This window comes from Chionomys nivalis, chromosome 11, assembly GCF_950005125.1.
Source record: "Chionomys nivalis chromosome 11, mChiNiv1.1, whole genome shotgun sequence".
Taxonomy (NCBI): Eukaryota; Metazoa; Chordata; class Mammalia; order Rodentia; family Cricetidae; genus Chionomys; species Chionomys nivalis.
The window spans coordinates 23227966-23255166 of NC_080096.1; the positions used below are offsets into that span (position 1 = coordinate 23227966).

The 27201-nt window shown below is 44.0% G+C and overlaps 1 protein-coding gene across 3 annotated transcripts; it reads right to left on the minus strand.

The window, feature by feature from the left end:
• On the minus strand, positions 1-25582 carry Rnf19b (ring finger protein 19B). 3 transcript variants are annotated; one of them, XM_057785196.1, is made up of 9 exons: positions 24758-25576; positions 14154-14359; positions 12636-12780; positions 10713-10875; positions 10158-10272; positions 6714-6854; positions 4403-4610; positions 1491-1622; positions 1-804 (listed from the first exon to the last, which is right to left on the minus strand). In XM_057785196.1, the coding sequence occupies exons 1-9, from the start codon at positions 25372-25374 to the stop codon at positions 339-341; spliced, it is 2193 nt and encodes a 730-aa protein (XP_057641179.1). In that variant the 5' UTR covers positions 25375-25576; the 3' UTR covers positions 1-338. The 3 variants fall into 3 exon arrangements, with proteins under 3 accessions (XP_057641179.1, XP_057641180.1, XP_057641181.1); XM_057785197.1 differs by having other exon boundaries at positions 12636-12777; positions 24758-25573; XM_057785198.1 differs by lacking the exon at positions 1491-1622 and having other exon boundaries at positions 24758-25582.
• Positions 25583-27201: the final 1619 nt, after the last annotated feature.

The following is a 27201-nucleotide window of genomic DNA, read 5'->3' on the forward strand; positions in this document are numbered from 1 at the left end:
TGAACTACCACAGAAATCTTTATTAAAATGTGTCATCAATAATATGTTAGCATACATACAATATACACACATACATATGTACATTCTTTGACACACCTCACAGATTGCCAACATCAGCTTAACCAATAAATTAAAACTAAAAACAAGGGGATAAGGGGAGGGATATTAGAGGCAAAAATTTCATTTTTATCTGGTAAGAAATTGCAAATTTCTCAGAACTTCCCTGGGGGAACCCTGACCAGAGAATCTTTAAACAAAATACATAAATCCCCACCCTCCCCCAAAAAAGATTCCAAAAGATGCAGTTACAACAAGTGTGCTTCTCAGAGCAGGAGCCTTCATTCCACTTCATAGTCTTCTGGCTTCAGAACAGTCTGGCCCTCCGCTGGAGCAGTGAGGTTCCTGTGGGCACTTGGGCTTGGTGCACCATGGGCTCTGGGGGTCGAGGGGCAGGCTGCAGCATGGGAACGGGGGGAGCCGCACTCATCTGAAGTGATGTCTGGCACATCATCCGACTGTGTGTCAGAGCTCTCTAGGTCACTGCGGATGCTTTCAGGCTGGGCCAGGCTGATGTCCCAAGCCTTGCCAGCCAGGCAGTCTTTCTGTTCACAGCTTTGGTGTTTGCAAGGGGGATCCTCTTCACTGCCACCACTGCCACCGCCAGCACCACCACCATTACCCTCTTCATTCTCTGCCATCTGAGCATGGACATGGAGCGAGTCCTCTGTGCTGCTCCCACTCACCAGCTGATAGTGACTTGGTTTGGCTTCAATGTCCACTTGGATTTCCATATTGTTGCACTCTCTGTGGAGACAAATTCATCACACTGAGTCATACCAGGTTCTGTTATAGGTGCTCACAAAATAGTTTCTGGCTTAAGTAGTTAGAAGAGATGGGTCAAAGTGGACCAGAGCGCACTTTTCCCTTTTCTATATGCACGTGCACACTCTTCAAAACCTCTCCTTAGAATATCTAAAAAGGTCCTCCAGAGTTCAACTAAGAACCTCATCCTATCTTACTTCAAATATGAATGTGAAAGCAACTTGGCAGCTTTCTATGACTGTGCCACAGTCAAAAGCCATAACCTTTGCAGTATGGAGGACCTCAACCACACCAGGCCAGACACAAAGTTCCAAATGAAAGCAAAGAGAGTATGGAATCAGATCCAGCAAAGGGCAACAGAAGCCTTAGACTTAAGACACCAGCCAATATCAATCCAGCTCTTTGGGTTCCAAATTGAATAATTAGACTGTGCCAACAGCTAGAAAAAAGAAGAGGGGAGATGGGAAGAGAAACAGGGAGGGAAGAAAGCAGGTAGTCTCTAAGAGTCAAGAGATGCTAAACGCTCCAGTACCACAAAAGTGCTCAATGGATTCACCAACACACATCTCCGACTAGACGACACACAGGGCCCTCAAAGGAGGAGTGATCTTCTGAAGACCTAGCACCCAATGAATAAAGCCTGCCCTGGGCTCTGACTGTTCACATACCTGTCCTGTGGGTTGTAGGAACTGATTATGGAACCGGCCATAGCACGAGTGCTTGCGTTGTCACTAATTGCACCAAGACTGGCTGTGTCTTTGGGGAAAATTTCCTTTTGGACATCGGCTTGGACTTCTAACCTGTGTAAAGAGGGGACGTTCAAGTTAATATGAGACCTGGGTGTTCTGGCAGTCTGCTTCCTGGCACACATCTCTTCCATTATTCTCCTGAGAACTGTCATGACCTGCAGAATCATCTCCATGCCTACAGAGTTCCTTCCTTACATATCAGCTGAATCGTCCCCTCCTTCTGTCCCCAGTTCTACTATTTAACTTCAGATCCTTAACTAGATAATTTGTACTGGGCTCCTCTTCAGTAGCCCATAAGTTTCAGTCAAGCAACCTTCCAGAGCAGTGTCAATGCAGGCAAAGACGCAACCGTCCTAAAACCTAACTCGTAGCTCTCCTCCTTCCAGCAGGTGCTTGTGGCCTTCCAGGTCTGCGAGCTGCTCAGGTTCATTTTTTCATTGTTAAGTCTGACATCACAACCTCTCTAAATCTGCATTTATACCTCTGTGGCTCTGTGAACGCTATGCTTTCTCTCTCTCAAAAGTTTCCCTTCCTCTGCCTAAAAAACTTTAGCAACAAAGGACTACCATTTCCTGTCTTTTCCACAACCGACTCATCCAGCCGAGTGCCCAACCTTCTTCTATATCAGCTTACACACCCCTCTCCACTCCAGTGAGCGCACAACCTTCTTCTGTATCAGCTTACACACCTCTCTCCACTCCAGGGAGTGCCACAAAGGAAGAGCTCATACCTCATTCACACTTTGCCCTTCCTACCCTGGACATAACAGGAAGAACTCAACACTTACTAACCAAGTTACGGCCAGGCTATGAGAATGAAAGGCACACAGGAGCCAACCTCCTTCATCCTCGTCAGGAGCACTTTCCCAATGATGTTTCAAAGCTGGGAACCCCTAACTGCTTCCTTTCTGGCTCAACACCATTTTGTTCTGCACTTCAGTATTTCCTCATAATGGGTTTCCCAGTCAGGCCCATCTGACTCATTCACTTCCCATAAAGAAAAGGCTTTCACAGGATGCAGCAGCTGCCGACTGCACTGCAGTCTCAGCAAGTCACGCTCCAGCTATGTCTGTGGCTCATTCAAGGGGAGTCGCCTTTAAGAGAGCACAGTAGTGAATACTCTAGCATGTGGGGGCAGGAGCCCCTAACAAGGGACACCAGTCACAAGATACAGCTAGGTCAGCAGTCTCCAGATCCTGCGGCCTGTCTCTCTGCCCTACCACTCCACCTTAGATGCCCTTCAAGAATGAGGGCAACGTGAGGGGGAGTGCGTTCAGGCCTGTGTTCCAGCTTCAGCTCGACCGCAGATCACTCACTGGGCACAGACTTTCTCAAAGCCCACCAGGCCACCTACTTGGTAGCCACCAGAGGCTGGTTCATGCCAGTGGCTACACTAGAATCATCTGGAGAGATTTATTTTCTAAACATAGACCACCCTTAAGTTCCACCCCAGGAGATTCTAAGTTATTAATTCTGGAAATATGCTCTGAAAATCTATTTTTAAGAGGTTCCCAGGTGGATAAAGGACACCAAGGTGAAGGATGTAGTCCACTTGCCATCTGTCACTTGAGTCTTTTACACAGCCAAATGGCCATCTGGTCTCGCTCTAAACTTCCAGGACAAGCGGCTCAGGATCTGGGAAGGCAGTCTGCCTTCTCTGGGGGCTTCCCACAGCTTCCCCTGTGGACTCTACACTGCACTGAAACAGTAGAGGTTGCTGCCAGTCACTTTGTTTCTTTCTGCCAAAATGAGTCAGCGTACTAATCCTTTTCCAAGCTGGAGGCCCTCCAGGTACCTGAAGACAAGTCCTTCCCTTACCTCCTGCCCTGCTGTGCTCCACAAGGCTCTTCCTCCACTGAACTAACTGCTTCTATCTAATACCAGTTACACATCTCTGAATATATAGTATGGCATTATGGCAAAATCCAAGTGAATCAGTTATTTTTATTGACAAGGCTTTACATATTCTTTTTGTTGTTGGCCTTTTTTTTTTTTTTTTTTTTTTTTTTTTTTTTTTTTTGAGACAGGGATTCTCTATGTTGCTTTGGAGTCTGTCCTGAACTAGCTTTTTTTTTTTTTTTTTGGTTTTTTCGAGACAGGGTTTCTCTGTAGCTTTGGTGCCTGTCCTGGAACAAGCTCTCGTAGACCAGGCTGGCCTCGAACTCCCAGAGATCCGCCTGCCTCTGCCTCTCAAGTGCTGGGATTAAAGGCGTGCGCCACCACCGCCCGGCCTGAACTAGCTTTTATAGACCAGGCTGACCTCGAACTCACAGAGACCCACCTGCCTCTGCCTCCCGAGTGCTGGGATTAAAGGCGTATTCTTTTTTTAAAAAAATAATTTATTTAACTTTATTTTATGGGCAATCCCCTGGAGTTACAGACAGGTATGAGCTGCCATTTGGGTGTTGGGAATTGAACTTGGATCCTCTGGAAGAACAATCAGCACTCTTAACTGCTGAGCCATTTTTCAGCTCGTGTTATGTATTCCTAATACACATTTATAGAATTGATTTTTCTACTCTATCCAGTGGAAATAGGAAAGTCAAAAAGAGTACAGTACAAGGAATCAATGTGATATAACATAAAACCAGCAACAAGCCTGAGAGTGCCTTCGCTCCTCCTGCATGCTAGAGCAGGCAGCCTAATGAAGCAGTCAAAGATCTAAAGTCAACACCATTCTTGAAATGGACGCCACTGTGATGCAAAGATCTGTGACCTTTGTAGAAGAAAAATATCACTGGTGATTAAAGCAAAGTGGGACTTAGAAATGGCTCAGTGTGCTCTTCTTTTAAGGAATTCCAACTGCTTGTTACAGACCACCTATTTACTTACCTGCTGTATTTTCCCTTGCCACTGGAGAGAATACCGCCACTCAGGGTGCCTCCGGAAAGAGCAGCAAAGCTGGCTGTTTCACTATAAGGGCCTTGCATAACACTGAGTCCATCTGTAGGGCTCCCACTGGTGCTCAGCACACTAGTCAGGCCTTCAATACTGCTCTCTCCAATGCTGGGGTTCTTGAGGGCCCGCCAGGCATCTGCCACTGTGGGGAGAACCAAACATGTCCATTTGAGAAACACAGCATCAGAACAGTCTGGTAGGCATTTTCCTGCAATGACTCTTCAGAGTGGAGGATTTTCACGTGGAAAAGTACTACAATATTCACTTAAACAACAAGGAGATACTACACATCAGACTGTTTATATTTGTATTCAACCCTTTCAATAACTAAGGATTAGCAGTCCTTATTTTAGATGCTGAAATAAGAATTTTAAGATAAGGAAATAATAAGAAATTAGTGAGGCAGTGGTGGCACACACCCTTAATCCCAGAACTTGGGAAGCAGAGGGAGGTGGATGTCTGTGAGTTTGAGGCCAGTCTGGGCTACAGAGTGAGTTCCAGGACAGCTAGAGAAATCCTATCTTGAAAAACCAATTTAAAAAGTTTTTTTAGGGGCTGGAGAGATAGCTCAGAGGTTAAGAGCATTGCCTGCTCTTCCAAAGGTCCTGAGTTCAATTCCCAGCAACCATATGGTGGCTCACAACCATCTGTAATGGGGTCTGGTGCCCTCTTCTGGCCTGCAGGCATACACACAGACAGAATATTGTATACATAATAAAAAAAAAGTTTTTTTTTTTTTTAAAAATTAAATGACTGTTCAAGATCACTAAAGTCATACCAAACTTTAACTGCAACCCCATTACTATTTCCATGACACTGTAGCTACTTTTATCTAACTTAGTTCTGCTTCACTGTGTTTGTATTTTTGAGACATGGTCTCATTCGATTGCTCAGGCTATGCTGGAACTTACTATTTAGTCTAGGCTAGTCTTGAATCTTAGTCTCCCAAGTGCTAGGATTGCAGGTGCAAACTGCCATACCATACTTGTTTTTCTTTCTCATTTGAGACAGGGTCTCCTGTGGCCCAGACTGGCCTTGAACTCATGACCTCCTCTGTCTCAGCTTCTTTAGTGCTAAGATTATAAAAAGTGTTTCCAGGCCCTTTTAAAATATAATTAGTTCATGTCTGCTCTTACTATGAAGCTTCAGAGACCTCTGGCCATCTCTGTAGGTGAAGAAACAGTGTTCAAGTAAGACTCAGAAGACCAGTCCTCACCTCAGGCCTGCAGAAGTTCTTGTTAATAAACACAAGCTTAAAGAAGTTCCTAGTGAGGGCTGGAGAGACGGCTCAGAGGTTAAGAGCATTACCTGCTCTTCCAGAGTTCCTGAGTTCAGTTCCCAGCAACCACATGGTGGCTCACAACCATCTGTAATGAGGTCTGGCGCCCTCTTCTGGCAGTCATGCAGAAAGGATATTGTTGTATACATAATAAATAAATATTTAAAAAAAAAAAAAAAAAAAGAAGTTCCTAGTGAAATGGCTGACAGCCCTGGCTCCCTCTTCACAGTGCTGTTGTAAAAAGCAAGCAAGATAATAAGTGTGCAAAGTCCTTGGAAGATGACAGTGCACTTTAGATGCAAGGCTTTCTTATCATCACCAGCACACTTGGTTATTGGATGTCCTATTGCTTCATCCCTGCCACACACAGGCAACTACTGTGGGACAATCATCTTTTATCCTGTCACTTGTATTATTTTTAATAAAATGCTGATTGGCCAGTAGCCAGGCAGGAAGTAAGGTGGGGTGACGGTGACCAGGAAGGAAGTAGAGGCATGGCAATGAGAATTATGGGAAGAGGAAAGTTTCAGTCTGCAGTCGTCACCCAGAGGCAGAGGAAACCAGACACAGAGCAAGCAAGATGTGACTGCCTTGCCAAAAAAGATACCAAGCCACGTGGCTAACACAGACAAGAATCATGGACTAATATAAGTTATAAGAGTTAATAAGAAGCCTGAGATACTAGGCCAATCAGTTTATAACTAATATAGACCTCTGTGTGATTATTTGGGATTTAACGACTGTGGGAACCGGGTAGGACAGAAACCTCAGTCAACAGGCAACTACCAGAGGAATTAATCTAATAATTCTGGAACCAAGAAATGAAAGGCTAAAAATACTTTACCCCCTACAAGGCTCATTATCTAAAGAAATCCAAGATAGTCTTTCTGTAAAAATGTACTAAATTCTACAGACTTTTATCTTTTGTTCCATAAATTCAAATGGAAACAAAATTCCTTCCTTTACCTGTGATTGGACCATCATCTTCATCAAACTCAATTTTCACCCCCTTTCCATTGGCTGTGCTAACTCCACAGCCACCTCCACGACAGAGAGAAATGGGTACAACCCCATAAACATATGCCAGCATAATGGGGACACCAATACCTGGGAAAAGAGATGGAAACATGTCAGCAGGTCAGTAGGCTGCAATTGCCCTGATTCTCCCTCCCCTACTGGGCACAAGCAAACATCTATAAAGGGAATCCTGGTATAACACACGAGCAGATGTAGAGTCACAGAGTCTGGATGTCTTGGCTCCAAGTCTTTGGCTGTCTGTCCATAGAACCCACCCAGGAATAAAGAGAACATACATGTAAAATTCAGCATATGAAGTGTCATGTTGCTTTTATACTACCCCCTTCATTGCTGAAGTGCTAAACTGAGAACCAATCAAGAATCAAGTTTGATACAGAGATGAATGCTTTACATTGGTATGGATCTTGGTTTGCTGATACAAATTTAACATCAATTTTGTTACATGTATATTTCTGCTCTTGATTAAGGTATTGTGTTTGCACAGCTCATTTAAAAATGAAATGTATAATTAAGAAATATAGGTTAATAGATAATCATCTATAATAGTCAAGCTTGTAGTCATGTTAGATCTTATAGATGTACAGAGGTATTTTAGATGCATAATTATTCTTCAAACCTCTCAAAGACTACAGAATAAGCCATTTAAAATGTTTTAATAATTTAGACTTCTCATGACAATGAGACACATCTGCTCCTGGAAGCACCAATAACTTCCAGAGGAAGATGGGCACCAAAGAGGCTCCTTATGGAGTTTGCTGGCCATTTGGGCAAGAAACTGTTCTTGCCTGGACTGCTTGATATTATGCTGTATGAACTGGACATGCAGGACCCACAGAAAAATGGCTGCTGAAGTTGCATAAAGAAAGGGAGACAGTTCTTCGGGGTTCCTGCTTCATGAAAGAGTCTGCAAGACTTTCTGCAGGATACAGAAGAAAGTGACTGACAAACTGCCAATATAGGTGGAACTGTCTTTGAAATTTCCTGCTTCATGGAAAAATCTGCTGGACACTATGGGTCTATAGGCTGAAGATGGATGCCCCCCCAATGGTACAGAAAAACTTCAGGTAACTGTCCAGACACCAAAATGTCTTTGTCATTTCTGGAGTTTTTAAAGTTGCTTACAATGTACTTCCTGTTTTCTCAGGTAATATTATATCCTTCAGGAGTCTTTGATGGAGTTGAAGAATAGATAGTTATAGTTTTCCTTAGTTATGATAAAAGATAAAGTAGATATAAATATTCTAACTGTAATTCTTGCTTGATACCTGTTTTGCTATATGTAATTTTACTATGTTAAAGTTAAAACCTCCCTTTTTATTTAGACAGAAAAGGGAAGGAAATGTGAGATTCCCCTCTGTATGCTGTGAATACCATTGGTTAATAAAGAAGCTGTCTTGTACCTGTGCAGGGCAGAATACAGGTAGGTGCGGGGGAGGGGGCAACGGAAGTGGGATGGATGGACACTAAACTGAATGCTAGGAGAAAGAAGGTAGAGTAAGGAAAAGCCACGTAGTCCCACCAGACAGAACCTTGCCAGTAAGCCACAGCCACATGGCAATACACAGATTAATAGAAATGGGCTAAATTAAGATGTAAGCGCTAGCCAATAAGCTAGAGCTAATGGGCCAAGCAGTGATTTAATTACTACAGTTTCTGTGTGGTTCTTTTGGGACCGAGAGGTCGGGAACAAACAAGCGGCCTCCTACTACACAAACTCTGAAGGTTGGAGAGATGGCTCGGGATAAGAGCAGTCGTTCTTCCAGCGGACCCAGGTGCGATTCCCAGTACCCAAACAGCAGTTCACAACTGTCTAACTCTAGTTCCAGGGGCTCTGATGACATAGTCTGTCCTCCATGGGCACCAGCACATATACAGAGAACACACACATACTATATATCACTGGATGAATGAATGAATGAATGATAACGGGTTAAGGATCCTTCAGAATGAATTCTCCAATCACACTGCTGTGTGTGGCAGAGTAGCTCAGTTGTTACATGCTACAAGGTACTGCCTGAATTTGGGGTCAGAGAGATGGCTCAGTGGTTAAAAGCACAGGATATTCTTCCAGAGGACCCAGGTTCAATTCCCAACACCCACATAGCAGCTCATAACTGTAACACCAGATCCAGGGCATCTGACATCTTCACAGACAGGCATACATGTCCTTCCTCCTCTGCCTTTTTTTCAAAGACAGGTTTTCTCTGGGTAACAGTCCTGGCTGTCCTGGAACTCACTCTATAGACCAGGCTGCCTCGAATTCATAAGAGAGCCACTTGCTTCTGTCTCCCAAGCACTGGGATTAAAGGCTTGCAGTACTACCCAGCTACAGACATACATACAAAACACTAATGAACATAAAAAACAAATAAATCTTAACCAAAGCAAACAAAAAGACTGTCTGCATTCATGTCGCAGGCACTCAACCCTGGCTCCACTTGTATAGGCTGTATTTTATATCTTTAGTTAGGCTGTCTTTGTGGCTCTTAATGAAGGCTGAATAGAGTCACATGTGACACACTCAGAACCACTACTGACAAATGATGAAACTCATGAAATGCTGGCTACAAAAGATGTTTTTTAAATTTTGTTTTTGTTTTTCTGAGACAGGGTCTCGTGTAGCTTAGTTTGGTCTTGAACATGCTGTGTAGCTGAGGGTGGCTTTGAACTCCTGATCCTCATCTTTCACCACCTGAGTATTAGGACAGCAGGGATATACCACCAGAGCAGATTAACATTTTTCTAAAACTCTCATACATTCAAAATATTATGAGGCATTAACAGAAAATAAAAGTGGTTTTGTGAGTCCTATCACAAACAAGTAGAAAAAAAGGATGAAAATTAAAAATATGGTGTTTAATTTTTGTTTAACGCACCCTTCTTCTGTGTGCTGAGGTCTAGGCCCTAGCCTAGGACACTCTGATAATGCAGTGTAGTGAAAAGTCACCACAGTAACAGTGTCTATTAAGATTTAATTTCCAGGTTGGGGAGACGCCTCAGTTGGTAAAGTGCTTATTTGCCAGCATGAAGACACGAGTTCAACCCACGTAAAAAGACAAAAGTGGTGGTGTACAATTACAATCTGGGGCTGGAGAGGCAGGCACAGGTGGTTTTCTGGGTCTTGCTGGACAACCAATTCGACAAGCTCCTAGCCTATAAGAGACCCTGCCCTATATCAAAAACTAGGTAGACAGCTCTTGAGAATGGCACCTGAGGTTGATCTCTGGCTTCCACCAACACTCCCGCATTCACAGTGCCCCTGCCCTGACACCACACACACGAACACAAAAGTATCTCCACAGTAAAGCACCTGGCTAGCTGGCTGACGTGCTACAGTAAGCTAACAGGGAGCTGTAGGCCCCACTAGCTTACCAACGCTAACAGCAGCAATCACTGGGGATGCAATGACTGACAAGGTCACTCCTCCTGTGATGGCCAAATTCCTCTTGTGTTTGGAGGTTTTCCTTCCCTCATATCTGCTATGAATCTAAGAATAAAAAGAAAATCCAGGTCAGCAGGTCAGGACATCAGTATTTCACCAGGGAAAAAAGGACAAATGTTCATTTGCAAGTTATATTAAAACATACCCTCCACCCAAAGAGGAATCTTTCTCAAATTTCAACCTAACCCAGACCTGGAAAATATAAACGAATGCAGGAGAGTTAATCCATGAAAAGACAAAGCAGCTCAGGGAAATGAAGCTAAGCATTTCACCTTAAGTCACTGAAACAAACCAGGCCTAGGATGTTAATAAGAACTTTCAGATCTCATGGGGGTTTATAAAAATCCATTTAAGAAATTAAAGTTATTTTTATCTACAAACCAGCTGGTTTTCACGCAGCCCTGAAATATAAGCTCCTTTCCTTTCCTTTCCAGTTGTTGCCAACAAAGTCAAAGCTGTAGCAGGCCTAGAAAGGCATGTCTTACCTTCCTCCCAACGTAAACAGGAATGCCAATGACCATGGCAGGAATTGCAATGCCAGCAATGAGTGAGATCCCTACGGGAGCACCGATCAATGTGCCCAATTGCCAAAGAATCTTCTTCTTCCGGCTCCATGGCTTCTTGCCCCAGAATGTACAACCAGAGGGGCTGCAGGGGAAACAAGCTGAGGTTAGTGTCAGCACCACAGACACAGCTACTGTCATCAGAGAGCTTGGTAAGAACAACACCCATCTTTTCAATAAGAGTGATTGATTAAGTGACAGGAGGCAATAGAAAACAGATCTACTAGATAAAAGGGAGCAAAGGATAAGGGGTTCCGGACTTTGTGGGGTTTTTTGGTAAAGGAAGACCTCCAAAATTGAAATTCCTTTTCTTTCTTCTCTGCTGTGTCTTCCCTGCACGTATCTACATTTTCCTTGCAACACGGACACAATCACCCTGACTGGCACCACTTGAGCTCCTGTCCAGCTTTTGCACTTGATATCTCAGCCAACATGCTGTGTCCTGCAGCTCAGAACAGACTGCAGTTTAGTGGCACATGTCCCACCATACCTAACAGATACAAACCAGGTTCCTAGGGAAAGAGTTAGTGACTCATCATGCCCTTCCTACGAGTTTGTAACTCTGAGTATGGCTACTTTGACCCTTGCCCTTCTATGTCTGATTCTCTACCTCATTCCCTTTGTGCTACCGTCTCTACTTGATAAGGCTAACGATGTAAAAAGTAGAAACCCTGTCTTATTCAGTGCTGTGTCTCTAGTCAATGACTGCTATATATAAGCCTTCTCATTTTCACCAAACTGGAAATGAAGTGTCTCATCTCACAGTGAATGCTACACAATGATGTTACTAAATGCTAACTCATGTAGGGTAATAGTCACTCAATCCTTTAGAAACTTACTATGTGGAAAGAACTGTAAAAAGATCAGTTAATCAGATTAGATATGAAGTACCAAGAAGTAGCAACATGTACAGCAAAAACTGCTGTAAATCAACACTTAACGGCAAAGAGAAAAAGGCATGGCACTGAAGGACGCAGCAGAAATTGGAAAGCTGGTGGATGACGTGGCATTTAAGTTGCTTTCAAAGACAAGTAAAAGCTTTGCAAACCAAGCCTAGTGACACATGTCTACTGAGGAAGCTGAATTATGTCAAGTTCAAGAAAAATCAGCCAACCTGTTTCAAAAAATAAACAAAGGCTACACCTTTGTGCAGTGCACACCTTTAAACAGGACACAGATGCAGGCAGATCTTTGTGAGTGTGAATCCTGGTCTACATAGTGAGTTCTGGGCCAGAGCTACAGGCCAGTGAGACCCTGCCTCAAAAAAAGAGGAGGAGGGATAGGAGGGCCAAGACAGCTCAGTGGGTAAAGGCTCTTGCTTTCAAGCCTGATGACTTAAGCTCAACCTTCAGAAGTCACATGAACTGACCCCACAAGTTGTCCTCAGGCCTCTACATGTATTACAGTATGGTGCACACAAGTATATACACACACAAAAGAAATAACTTTAAAAAATAAAAAAGTAAACGTAAACATCAGAAACTGAACAGTCTGAGATAAAGGGTGACGCAAGGAGGCAGAAGTGGTCAGAAAGTAACTGTAGCCAAAAAGATAACACGAACAAACCTGGAGGAAGAGACACAGGGAACAGCAAGCTCAGATTATTTGAACAGCATGACTAACCAGACTGTGGAAAGCCCTAAAAGTCATGCAGCAGGTAAGAGAGCAAGGTAGTGAAGACAGCCAGCCAAGGCTGCTGGAGAAAACACCAGAGGTGAGCTTTAAAGGGACTTCTCACATTTCCTTTTTCTGTGAATGGGATCAACTATGGCTCTTTGGTATCCTTTACCCCAAATGAGCAAGAGAATAGGACGACAAGAGCGACAGATGCACGGCCCACCTCACCTGAGGTAATGCAAGTCGGAGATCTCTTTCATGCAGAGCCAGCAGAACTCACAGCCACACACTGCACAGGTCATGTGATTACAGCTTCCATCATTCATTTTGATAATGTAAGCACTACATCGTGGGCATGGCTTGATGTCATCTGCTAGGTGAGGAAGGAAAGACAGGGAGAAAAACACCCCCAGTTAAATCTAGTCTGACTTTACTAGTCAATACTAAGAGTGTACGTTAAAATGATGACAAGGCAGTCAGGAGACTGCCTGCAGATTCCAAATTGTACAACACTTTCTTGAAAGGCTGACTATAAATATCCAGAACATTTGTTGTGTGTGTTTGTTTTGGGAACAGGGTCTCATGTAATTTCTGAAGACGATCTTGAACTTACGATCCTCTGCCTTTATCGCCCAGTGCTGGGATTGCAGGCATGTGCCGCCAAGACCGACTTCTATGGTGCTGAAGATCATCTCAGGGCTTAGTGCATGCATTAAGTGAGCATTCTACCAAGTGGGCTGCTGCCCAGACTCAGGAATTCTCATATAATGAGTCTGGTTTCACATTAGGCTGCCTATTCCTGTAACTGACATCTTACACAGCACTTGAGTCACAGCAGGGCATGGAGACGCCCCTAGACAGACTAATGGTTCCAAGGCAAATGGAATTTCTACCAGTCAGTGGCTGACAGATTAAAAACAGGCCATTTTAGCAAAAAAATTTTGCAACCCGGTCAGCTTTAAGTTTTGACAACAGTTCTTTAGCAAACTAACTTTTGCTGTTAACCATTTACAATTCCTTCCCATGACATTTTCAAATTTAAAAATCAGAAACCACCTGAGCATCTATATAGCATGCACCTGGTGATTTTCACAAGCATTTACAAACTGTCCTTTCAAAGTGACCATTTCAGAGATTGTGTTGTGTTAGGAAAAAGCAAATGGCATAATTTATCTCCTACTAACCTGCTTAAATGACATCAGTTAAGACAAACACATCTAAAAGATGCTGACATTTTAAAGATTGCTCTTAATAATCAAAGTGGAGGGTGACTGAGACATTTCCCCTTTCAGGTTAATCATTAACCTAAACAATGTTTATTTTCTTTTCTTAAATCTGTGCCCTACTTCAAAAAGCTGTGATGCACTTCAAGCTAGACGATAAGCAGGACAGGCTTAACACTAATTAAATGGTTCTCTGTCCTTCATGGAAAAAAACAAAGAGCTCTCCAAGCTGAGACAAATACTAAGACAGCAACTTGAAAGTTCCACTTTGTTGTATTCTAATTTTACATAGCTAGGATGATTACCTATCATGGTCAACAAGAAGCAACACAGCATATGTATCATTAAACATGTAACCAAGCCGGGAATGTGTCTGTAGTCTCAGCTATTCAGAAGAAGAACCAAATATTTTCTGTTCTCTGATCTTGAGGATACATGACTACACAGTGAGACAATCTCTCTTAGTTCTGGACGTACATTCTAGATACCAATAAGGAGACAATGAAGTAATGCCAGTTTATACCTGGTCCAGACTCTTGCCCATAGCTGAGACCTGAAGTGTGCTTGGTCCGAACTCGTAAAGTCTGAGCCCTCTGCTGACGGGCCATATCGCAGGTCTGGTTTGGATGCCATATCTGCTTACAGTGGTAGCAGAACTCAGTCTGGCAGCCTTCCCTCTCGCAGGTTAGTTTTGGGCAGCTGGCACAGCCATAGGCAATAACAGCATAACTGGGGAAGGAAGCAAGAGGAGACAGCAGTAAGGTGAGACTGAGCTGACAAAGACAGGTGTTGTTCATCAGAGCTTCTACTGTTTGGTGCACCATACACAATGCAAAGACCACTTAGACAGACAGACACCGCCCCCCCCTTAAGTAAACTAATTGTACCAACCCTCCTTGTGAAAAAATGTTACTTCCTGAAAACAGAAGGGCATATTCTCAGCCTGAATTTCTAGCATTTATTCAGTCAGTTTAAGCTGCTTCAGAAGCAGTATCACAAATAACAGGGTACACAACAATTTCTTTTTAATGGTTTGCTATATTTGGAGAGACCGCATTTATTTACATGAAAAGATGAAGTGGCTGTAAAATAAAGAGCTACTGCAGAAACCAAAGCATGTATGTGCTTTCATTTAAGATCCACAGTGGGGCTGGCCTGATCACAGCTTGAAACAACAGCTCTCCATAGACTACCGGCATCTTCACCTCTCGAAAGCTCGTTTTTGATTTTCTTTCTTTCTTTTTTTTAAATTTTTTTATTTATTATGTATACAACATTCTCCTTCCATGTATGCCCACACACCAGAAGAGAGCACCAGATCTCATTACAGATGGCTGTTAACCACCATGTGGTTGTTGGGAATTGAACTCAGGACCTCTGGAAGATCAGTCGATGCTCTTAACCTCTGAGCCATCTCTCCAGCCCTGATTTTCTTTCTTTTTTAAAAGATTTATTTTTGCTGGACGGTGGTGGCGCAAGCCTTTAATCCCAGCACTCGGGAGGCAGAGGCAGGTGGATCTCTGTGAATTTGAGGCCAGCCTGGTCTACAAGAGCTAGTTCCAGGACAGACTCCAAAGCTACAGAGAAACCGTCTCAAAACACCAAAAAAAAAAAAAAAAGATTTGACCACATGTTATAAATGTGTACCAAGTATGTGTATGGTGTCTGAGGAGGTGAGACGGGGCATTGTGTAACCTGAAACTGAAGTTACAGACGGCTGTATGACACCAATGAGGGTCATACAATGAACCTGGATCCTCTGCAAGACAAGTCTTCTTAACTACTATGCCAATCTTACAGCCCTATGATTTATTTTCAGTTAATTACATGTATTCTGTGTGTTCGAATGTGGGTATGTGCATATGAGTGCAGTACCCAGAAACCAGAAGAGGCACTGGATTCTCTGCAGCTGGAATTCCAGGCACTTGTGAACTACCCAACAAAGATGCAGGAACTGAACCTGGGTCCTGTGCAAGACCAGAACACGCTCTTAACTGCTCAGCCATCCTTTCAGCGCCTCACTTTTAGTGTTCTTTATTCTCTTTTTCCAATTTAATTCTGTACTCTCTAATATCTACTTTTTTTTTCTTATTTTTCTCTCCCTCCTCCTATATATATTTTTTGGTTTTTCGAGACAGGGTTTCTCTGTAGCTTTGGTGCCTGTCCTGGAACTAGCTCTTGTAGACCAGGCTGGCCTCGAACTCCCAGAGATCCACCTGCCTCTGCCTCCCAAGTGCTGGGATTAAAGGCGTGCACCACCACAGCCCGGCCCTCCTCCTATATTTTAAAAAAGATTTATTTTTATGTGTATGGGTGTTTTGTCTGCATGTGTGCATGTATACCACATGCATGCCCAATATCCATGGAGGCTAGAAGAGGGCATCAGATGTCCTTGAACTGGAGTTATGGACAGTTCCAGGGCGCCATCTGGGAACTGGAAATTGAACCTGGGTCCTCTGCAAGAAGAGCCTATGTGCCTAACCAACCACTGAGCCAGCTCTCCAACTCCCCAGTGTCTTCTTTCTTGACAGCTTCCAAGATTGTAGTACTATTAAGACTACTTAATACTATTTAATACTTCTCTACTAAGACAGTACAGTCACGTCTTCCTTCCTCTGCTGACAGACACACATTTATTTTGTCAGTGCTAGCATCAACCATTCTCATAATTCCTGTTTATTTGCTAAGAATTACTTCCCCATAAATAATCCAATATATTTAAAACTATTAGTCTTTCTAATTAATTCTCTGTTTGTTTTTTGAGATAGGGTTTCTCTGTGTAATATGGCTGGCCTAGAACTCACTTTCATAGACCAGGCTAGCCTCGAACTCACTGAGATCCACCTGCCTCTGCCTCCTAAATGCTGGGATTACAGTCACCACCTGGCCTCTAATTAATTCTTAATAATGTCAAAGAAATGCTTAGATTGCCCTTACAAGTGGACATTTGCTTAAAACAAAATTAAAGGGCTGCATGTAGCTCAGCAGAACATTTGCCTAGTATGTGCAAGGCTGTAAACTCAATCCCAGGCACTATAAAATTAACTAATTAAATTTAAAAAAGCAATTTAGAGAAACACAGGTTTTTGTGTTGTTGCTGTTTTTGGTATTTTGAGGCGGGGTTTCTCTCTGTAGTCCTGGCTGTACTGGAATCTGCTCTATAGACTGTTTGAGGCTGGTCTCAAACTCAAGAGATCTGCCTGTCTGTCTCCCGAGTGCTGGGATTAAAGGTGAATGTCACCATTGCCCTGCTGAAACAAACACAGTTTGTTTTTTTTTTAAAGGATTTGTTTTATTTCTAATTATGTGTACATGTGTGGGCATGTGTACACAAAGGCAGGTAGGTAGGTGCCTGTGGAGGTCAGATGTGTCAGATTCCCCTGGAGTTGGGAGCTGCAGGCAGGTGTGATCCACCTAATGTGGGTGCTGGGAATTGAACTGGGGTCTTATGAAAGAGCAATCTGAGATTTTAATCATCTGAGATCTGCACCACCTCACCTGTCCACAAACACATCAATGACTGCATGTTTACTGCCATCTGTACTTTGTAGTCCTGTAGTTTATACTTTTCTCCAATACCGAAAGACCTCAAACAACTTTAAGTGCTAGCAAGCTTTTCCTGATTTAGTCTATAGTTTTCTTGTTCATTAATTTATGCAAAGATGTTCGTTATAGCAGTTTAAATCTTCAGGTTGATTTAAGAATTACACTGCAGATATAAATGACAATATTATCTCCTGTGATATAATAGGCTTAATATTCTCAGAAAGAACAAAGTGAGACTAGGTCAATGTGTGAATACAATGATTCATATCCTGTAGGAGTTCTGAGCAAATTTACCTCAGCTAGCAGGAAAAACAACTACTAAACAATGTATCTTAGAAAAAAAAGTGACTTGCTTGCTATTTTGTGTTAAATCAAAAGGTACAGATAGCCCCTGAAAAGTAATGTCAAGTTCTGAAGATACAAATTAAGTAAAGTACCAACAAATAGGGAGGTCTTAAACACTTAGTAACCCATTCCTACTTCACAAGGTTCAAGTGATTATTATGATTTTTTTGTGTGTGGAAGAGTGCTAGGAATTGAATCCAGCATCTTGTAAACTAATGTTTCACCAGTGAGCCATATCTTCCAAACCCAAGCTTTCTTTTTCTTTCCTTCTTAATGTAAAAAGTTAGCATAATTCTAAACAGTATTTTTGATTTACTTTCATTCCTTCACTGTCAAACCTAGGCAAGGGTTCTCTGCCTATTCCATGTCTACAAGACCAGGGTATAAAAGTATCTGCTGCCTGGTGTTGGTGTTGCACATTTTTAATCCAATCCCAGTACTCGGCAGAGACAGATTTCTGAGTTCGAGGTTAGCCTGGTCTACAGAGTGAGTTCCAGGATAGCCAGGGCTACACAGAGAAACCCTGTATCTGCTGTGGTTTCAGACTTCACACACCCTGTTTTTTTTTTTTTTTTTTGGGGGGGGGCAGATTTGGCATCTTTTCATCAGGCAGTCCTCAAATTTTCAAGGAATGACAATAAAGCATTGCATACAGAGGCCGCAAAAACGGGAAGCCAATTTTAGGAATGGAATTTGGTTCCAAGGAAGTAAAATAACCCCAACACTGATGACTCTATGGCAGTCTGTCACTATGACACAGAGTTACTCAGAGCACAGGACTTGGAACTCTTGTTCTAGGGCACCTTCTCCGTGCTGATTCACACTGCATGACATGGATGAACTTGACATCTCCAAACCTTAGCTTCTATCCTCTGATGGAGGCAGAGGAGTCTGCTAACTTCAAGTACAGCTCAGCATTCTCAACTGCAGGTATAACCTTGCACAAGAGCATTTCATATACTGCACTGGATCCGCCTTCGCCTGCTCTTTCCTTTCTGCCCAGCGATGTCTTTTTCTCTCTTCTTTCTGGTAAATAGCCATTTAATAACTAGATAGCTAGCTCAAGTCAGGAATGTAGGGCATGCCTTTAATCCTAGCACTCAGGAGGCAGATCTCTGAGTTCAAGGTCAGCCTGGTCTACACAGCAATTTCTAGGACAGTCAGGAAGGACTACACAGATAAACCCCATCCAGGCAGATGGCAGCCTGTCTGCACAGTGCAGTTTTAACAGCACATTACATTGTCTACAGCTCCCGCCACTCAGCATACCTGTGGTGGGCACATGATAGTGTTGCTCTTTTGTCTCCAGGGCATTCTAGTTCTTCTTCTAGCCATCACTGCCACATTTTCATCCTAGCTATGTATGTTTGGCTTTTTATGTATCACGCACTATAATTTACTCCTCCATTTTTATATAAATTCATCTTAAAGGTAAAGCTTCTTAAAAGAAAAAAGGTAAAGCTTATAATTATAAATAAGGAAAATTTTCCCTAGTTGGAATAAAACTTTATTCATGACACTCAATTTGCCATAGGCATGTTGTTCCTTGTCTTGTATGACTTATATTGAAGGGAGCTTCTCTACTTCTTTTTACTCTGCTGTTCAGTTTAACCAAACATTCAAGTTTGTTGATTAGAAGCTTAAAGAGGGAATAACAAATTATATGCTGCCTCAAGCACAGAATGCACTCCTCCAAGTTCACACAACTTTTATGTTAAATCTTCATAAACATCACAGTGTAGCGAACTATCTTAATTTTAACCCTGGAAAAAATTTTCATTAATATAAATTATATTACTCCTCAATAGACTCCAATGGTTAAAAAATTGTGTTTCTATATTATGTCTGTACTTTCAGCCCTCAAGTCTTACAAGGTAACAAGATTATCCATTTACAAATGGGGACACAGACATGGGGTTAGAGAGACGGCTCAGTGGTTAATAGTGCTTGTTGCTCTTGCAGAGGACACTGGCTTGATTCCCACCACTCATATGGTGGCTCACAACCAAATGTTACTCCAGTTCTAGGAAATCTGGCACTATGTTCTGACCCCCACAGGCACCAAATATGTACTTGGAGAACATACATACATGCAGGTAAGACACCCATATATACAAAATAAATAAAAATAAAGGGGGCTAGAAAAGCCATACCCCTACTATTTCCTTTTTCTTGCCCTATTTCATACTCATTTCTAACCCAGACAACTGTAAAGGTCTTTGTATTGGACTCTCTATTTCTTATACCAAAAATCATAGTTCATTCCAGAAGGTAATCTATCCAGGGGTTAGTTTTCTTGCTCAAATTCTTTTAATAAAAAAGAAAAAAGAAACTGAACATGAATAGCAGATGCCTGTACACCTAACACTCACAACAATGAGATAGGAGGGTCATGAATTTAAGACCAGTGTGAGATACACGTATAAGGTCACATCTAGAAAGGCAGAAGAGGGTGGGAGGAAAGGAGTGTGGCTAAGAGTAGGGCACTTGTTTATAGCACGATAATAAATAAAAATAAAAACAAACAAAAAACCGAACCCCAAAAGACTTGGTTGAGGATTTAGCTCAGTGGTAGGTAAAAGGTTTCCCTAGCAAGTCCTAGGCCCTGGGTTCCGTCCTCAGGTCCAGGACCATGATGGGGGTTGGAGGAGGAGGGAGAAAAAGCAAGACAAACCAAACCAAAACAATGGTTACAGCAAGGAACCCTCACCCCTCAGCCTTCAACTTGTACAGCTTAGCTATGTCTACTAACTTGGATCTAGTCTACTTTCCAGACTCATGGACCCAATACTGTAGTTAGAAGCTAAGTGAGCCAGGCTCCAATCTCAGGATGCTGTCTTGTATTTTTTTTTTTACACCTCCATATATTGCTATTGCACTCAGACTTTTTGTTTTGTTTTGTTTTGTTTTTCGAGACAGGATTTCTCTGTGGCTTTGAAGCCTGTCCTGGAACTAGCTCTTGTAGACCAGGCTGGCCTCGAACTCACAGAGATCTGCCTGCTTCTGCCTCCCGAGTGCTGGGATTAAAGGCGTGTGCCACCATCGCCCGGCTAAGGTTTTAAATACTATATCTACCTTTATCTGCCAGGCATTACTGAATGTGAAAGATCTCTCAGCCAGGGAGCTTGTTCCTCTCTCACAAATGTACTGTATATAAATTAATGTACTATATATAAGTGAACAGAGACTTCCTGTTTGTAAGATGGGCCAGTGGTGTGGGAAGGTCAATAGCTAACACTATCTGCTGGAACAGTGAGAAGTAGGACTCTCCAGGGAATGGAGGCAGCAATGAGAGGCTGGAACCTGGACCTGCAACAGAATTTAGGTCAAGACAGTCATAGGACTTCTATTCTGAGGACCTGCCCCTGTAGGACAGGAAATTCTGCTGCCTACTCTACTCACCCCTCGGTCTCTCAGAGATTCTGAAACTTAAAGATGAACAATACAACACCTGGGAGGAAGACAATACAGTTAAATCACTTGTGGGTTCCTGAAAGGACATACTTCGGCAGAGACTCAAAAGTGTAAAAGATCACCTGCTCACTTACTAGGAAGCATTAGCCCCACATTTGAACTTACTTGGATTGGTTTCTCCTTTACAAAGCACACTTACCACCATCTATCTGTATGTGGTTAAAGTGAAATTATTATTTCATTGAGATAATACTTTGGCGACTTACCACAAAGAACTACAAAAATGTAAGCTACTTGCATTTCAAGCTAATTTTATCTCACTTGAAAGTATATTTTTAATATTACACTTGTTACTATAGTATTTGATATCTCAAATAATAATGTGTATGTTTTCCCATTGAAATTGGTTCTCTCGCTGATAAAGCCATAAGAGAAAAGTATGAGAACTCTTTTCTTTCTTACAAATATCTATCTATCTATCTATCTATCTATCTATCTATCTATCTATCTACCTACCTACCTACCTACCTACCTACCTACCTACCTTCCTTAACTTTGCCACGGTAAAACGATCATAACTCCTAACTCTATAAGGTCACTTATGTGACTCCTCAGCCTAAAGAGTGTACACATATATACATGGGAGGATTTGGCCAATTTGGCTGTCAAAGGTGATGTGTGGGCAGTAAACATGGTCAGAAATAGGAAGAGATAAATGAGATTTAGGGTTTCTTTTCTAATGCTTACACAAGATTTTTGCCAGACCCAGAAGAATAGGATAGTTTAATTTTAAAAAAAGAAAGCAAGAAAGCAAGCAAACAAGCAAGCAAGAAAGAAGGAAAGAAAGAAAGAAAAAAGAAAAAGAAAGTCCACACATGGTAGTGCTCACATGTAATCCGGCACTGGAGAGGCCGAGGCAGGAGGCTCAAGTTTGAGACAGTCTTGGCTAAGTAGCTAGGATTAGGAATACAGTTCGGCAGGCAGAACATTTGCTTGGCACACACAAAGCACTAGATTCAATCCCAGCACTGCATAAAATCAGTGTAATGGCACAAGACTGCATTCCCATCACTCAGCAGGTAGAGGCATGCGGATTAGAGTACAAGATCATCAACAAAACAAAATACGAGGCTGAATCTAGGCATGGAGGGTCACACCTTTAACCCTAGCACTAGGGAGAAAGACATAGGTGGATCTCTGGGGGTTTGAGGCCAGCCTGGTCTACAGAGTGTGTTCTAGGACAGCCAGGGCTACACAGAGAAATCCTCTCTAAAAAGTCAGAGGTGACAGCACATTCTTGAAATTCAGCCCTGGGGAGGCAGGGAGAGGTGGCACTCTGGGGCTTATTGGCCAGTGTAAATTGACCTCTGGTCTTCACACATACCACAGAAGCTATTTTCTTCTGACATTAAAACAAGGTGGCAGAACAATTGTCCATTGAGAATTGAGACAATTATTTGGAAAGTAACTGAATTATAAAGGGACATTGTGTATCTAACCACCTTCAATCAAATATTTCAAAGTCACTTTATAAACAATAATTAATTAAGCCTTTTAAGTCTTAAGAAAGGATTAGGCCTCTGTCAGATAATAAAAACAAAGCAGGTAAGACTATTTACAACAGGACTCGGAAGAGAAACTGGAGTCTAGCATCCCTGGCTCTTTCACTGTTGTTCCTAGAACATGCCCAAGCAGTGGCAGTCCCCAAAGTTCAGATTGTGATGATAAGCCAATACTTGAGTTGAAGAAATATTGGGCTTTGGAAGTAAAACTACTATTTCAACACTGGAATGTTTTATTGCCTACCAGTTTGCTGTAACGACCCTGAATAAATTATTTAATTTCTCTAAATATCAATTTTACCATTTGTTAAACTGTATCAAATCAACCTATAAGAAGATCAAAATATGCATGCCTGGCACAGGTACCCAGATGCCAGTTTGCTTTCTTTCCCTAGATTTTACATTCTTTAAACACATACACACACACACACACACACACACAAAGTGTGCATGTGATTGTTACATTCTGACTAATTAAAACTAAATCTGACAGACTCTCAGAAATAGAAAATAAGCTTTAAAAAACCCAAAAAACCACACACACGCCCACACAAACATTCTCTGGATGAACCTACCCCATTCTTACTAAATGAAGAAAAACCCAGTCTAATTCTTTAAAAACTTTAAAACCACTACTAGTTTGTTTAGATCTGTCACCAAGCTTTCATATTAATTTCTGTTCATTTATATCTATGTGAGTAAAGATACAGATTTACTTTTAAAAAGCAAACAAATTGCGGAGCTTTTCCCAGAAAGATAAGGGAAGAAAGTCATATTTTATTGTTCAATCTCGAACTCTCATCTCTACAAAAGGAGCTAGTACACTATTCTGCAATTAATCAGGCAGTGCTTCCCTATATTAATATCCCTTTGGTTCAGAAAACAGACCAACAGTATCAGCAAAACCTGAATGTTCTGTAAATTAACTTCCCCAGGCCAGCCAGGCCACCAGACACAAGCACACCCTTTCAAGAGTCTGTAAGGCCTTCCTGGTACTGAACAGAAAGTGAAAGCCTCTGGGTACCTTTGACCACATTTCCAAGTAACTCTGAGCAATTTCGAAACTCCATCTCAGTGAGGTTAAACACAAGCACTTCTTAACAAGTCTGGCACTCTCTGACACCCTAAACAGCTCCTTTTGAAGGGAGACAAATGGCAGCATCAAGGAAATCTCAACTCAGCCTTGATACACAGGCTACAATTAAAAGCTTTTAACTCCTTTGAAGCAAGGGTTCCCACACTTTTTACTAGCATTACGTTTCTGCGAGAAGAATCCTCTGCTCCCAAAACATGACACACAGAATGTAATTAATCTGCCCCAAAGTCACCAAGCAGGTAATGGCAGTCTGACTCCCCAGCACACGGAAGAGCCCCTTCTTAGCTGCATTTGGCCATTCATAGATTGGAATGATAGAGACCAGCAGGTTTTTTAAAGAAAGGGGGAGGAGAACCTCCACTGAAAGCTTCCGATAGGGAGATGGGGTACTCCCGCTTCAGATAGGGAGATGGGGTACTCCCGCTTCAGATAGGGAGATGGGGTACTCCCGCTTCAGACAGAGCATGTCAACTCACTGTCAGTTGAAAGTAAGCCCACTCGGGGCATTAAAAAGACTGTCATGCAGATCTCAAGATCGAGGGGGTAGGCAAACACATTTTCTCCCACCGAATCAACTTCTGGGTAGTCACCGTCTCGGTGTGCCTTTCACTCACCCTGCCCTAGGCAGCGCGTTAAGAATCACAAGGTGCCTGCCAGCAACTTGGCACAGCACGCAGTGCCCAGGGTGCCTCTAGAGCTCTGGGAGTGAGCTTCCTTCTCTCATCATCTACGGCTCAACTTTCAGCAGCGGCTGTCAGGAAGAACACGCCTTCTCCTGCAATGCTGTGAAGTGCGCCCCTAGCCAGATGGACACACCCCTCGGAGGCGCTGCCCCTTTAACAGGGCATTTTCATTTTCGCCTTAAACAAATATCCCGCCACTATCATTACGAGACACCCTCACCCCGAAAAGAAAAGCCCTGGCCAAAGAAACCCCCAAAGCCCCTGCTCACCCTGGTCTCCTGACTTAATGGACAGTTCTCTTCTCTTTACCGCTCAGCCACCACCTCAAACTCCTAAGCAGCCATTGGGTGCCGAGTGCCACCCGTCCGGTTGTAGGGCTGGTCCGAGGCTCGGTTACTCACGACCATCCCTCCTCTCCCTCAAGCGGGGTGACACCCGCTGCACCCGGGACGGCCCCCCGCGGCCACGCCCCCGCGCTCACCCGCAGTCAGGGGCAGGACACCAGCGGCAGTCGGGGTCCGAGGCCAGGTACCGGCGGAGCATGAACTCTTCGTACTTGTGCATGAGCGGCGGGTCGGCCAGCAGCAGGCGGATGTCGTGCGGGTTGAGCCGCTCGCTGCACTCGGGGCAGCTGATGGGCACGCGGCTCTCGCTGATCTCCAGGCGCAGGTAGTGGCGGAGGCAGTCCCGGCACGAGCGGTGCGGGCAGCTGAGGAGGCGCGGGGCCCGCTCGGGCGGCAGGCGCACCAGGCACAGCGGGCACTCCACCTCCTCGGCGCCGCCGCCCTCGGTCGCCTCGTCCTCCTCCGGCCCCGCCGCCGCGGCCTCCGCTTCAGCCTCGACAGCGGGCTCGGCGGGCAGAGCCTCCATCGGCGGGGCCTGGGCCTCGACCGGAGCCGGGGCGGGAGGCGGCGGCGCGGCCGGGGGCGGCGGCTCGGCCTGCGGTTTGGTCCGGGCGCGGCGACCGCGGGCCGAGGCTGAGAAGACACTGTGGAAGGTGAGGCGCCGGCGCCGGCCGCCGCTGCGGCACTTCGGGTCGGGGGCGGCCGCATGGAGCGAGGTGGAGCGCGGCGACTCGGAGTCTTTCTCGGAGCCCATGGCCCGCAGAAGCTGAGGGGCCAGGGGCGCCCAGCGCCGCCGCAGCTCCCGCCTCAGCGGCCCCCCCAGCCGGCGCCCCGGCCGCCGCCGCTGCCGCCGCCTCGGCAGCCCTCCCGGAGACAGAAGCAGACCAGCCGCTACGAAGTGGTTATAAAGCCTCCGCCCCGCGCGCCGCGGCCCACTGCGCAGGCGCCGGCCTCAGACACCTCACAACCCGTGCGGCCCTGCGAGAGGCGTTGGGCGGGGCTGGGAGGGCGCGGCCTGCGGGCTACGGTGAAGCCCCGCCTCCTGCAGTCAGGTGGTCTGGCGCAGCCATATTGCACAGGCTCCACCCTCCATTCCGGGGGCCGGCCCAGTGGGTTGGGTGCTCGTTCCAGCAAGGGAGCCTTCGGTTCAACTGTAAAGAGAAGACGCCCGCGTCAGTTGAAGCTAGCCATTAAGTGGTAGGGAATGTGGTAGTCATTGAACATCTCCAAACTGAGAGGCACCGCTGGGTAAGACAGGGTCCCCTAGCTGCAAGGGATCCGGAGAATAAAGTCCAAAAGTCTTAATCTAGTACTTGCTGTTTTCTGCTAACTAACGAACTGTACTCCTAAACTATATCTCCCTTTCTGTCTTCCAGGTACTCCGATTCTCCACTGTTGGTAGAAAGAGGGCCAGCAATTTGGTGTCCGGAAATGCCTTCTTTTAGTCCCCCTTCCCCCAAACCCTTAGGCTTGATAAACGAGAGACAGGCAGACACCTCAACAGCAACGAAAACATGTCGGGATTAGATTTTGGTTGCAAATTAGAGACACAAAAGGGGAAGGAAGGGTTATGGCAGAAAATTTCTTTAACATGAAAAATACAAAAAAAAAGAAAAGAAAAGAAAAATACGTTCACAGATTGACAGTTTAAGCTTCAAAGTCTTTAGGTCACCTCCTCCAGGTTTACATTCTAAACAATGGGAAGGAAGACGTCTTCATTCTTTTAAGAAGACTGGTTTGGATGTTCTGCAGGTTTTAGCTTAAATCTCACTGGTCAAAACAGTCATCTTGACACATCTGTCTCTTTCCTTTTTAAAAGATAAAAATAGTACCTCTGTTATTAATAAGCATGGCGGAATGAGGGCTCAGTAGTAATGTACTTGCCTAGCCTGCCTGAGAGAGAGAATGGTGTGATGAAATAACAAACCCCTGACCTTGATAAGCAGTCTTCTTCTTGGCTGATGTTTAAAACCAGCCCCCCAGATCTTCACACTTTTGAGATTAAACACAGCACAGCAACAAAATCCACTGGGAAAATGTCCAGTAATGAGAACTGAGAATCAGGATCTAGTGACCTAAGAGGAAAATCAAGCAGGACTGATGTCATAGATGCCAAGATAACAACTACCAATTGTGACAGATGCTGCGGGGAAGTCAAGAAAGATAAGAACAGAGAAATGACCGCCGGGTTTGGCAATCCCAAGGAGTCCAATATGAGGTATTAAGGTAGTAAGGTCCAATAAAGGGTTACCCTTAAGAAGGAAAGAGGTTTGATGCTATATAGCTAAAGCAACAATGAGTGTCCGTATGGTGATCAGGACAGGCTAGGTTCTGTTGTGGTAGCAGATACACCAGAGAGCTCAGAGGTTTAGCACAGGTGTGTTTTCCTCACCTGTGTGAAACCTGCTGTGGTGGTCTATCTAATTTGGTTAGATTTAGAATCGCCACAGAAACACATCTCTGGTTGCATCCATGACAGTGTTTTCTGAATAGCAGAGAGGAGAAGAATCCACCCCAAGGGCAGGTGGCACCATCCCATGGGTGTGACCCACCCTGGAGCTGAATAGACAGGAAAAAGCAG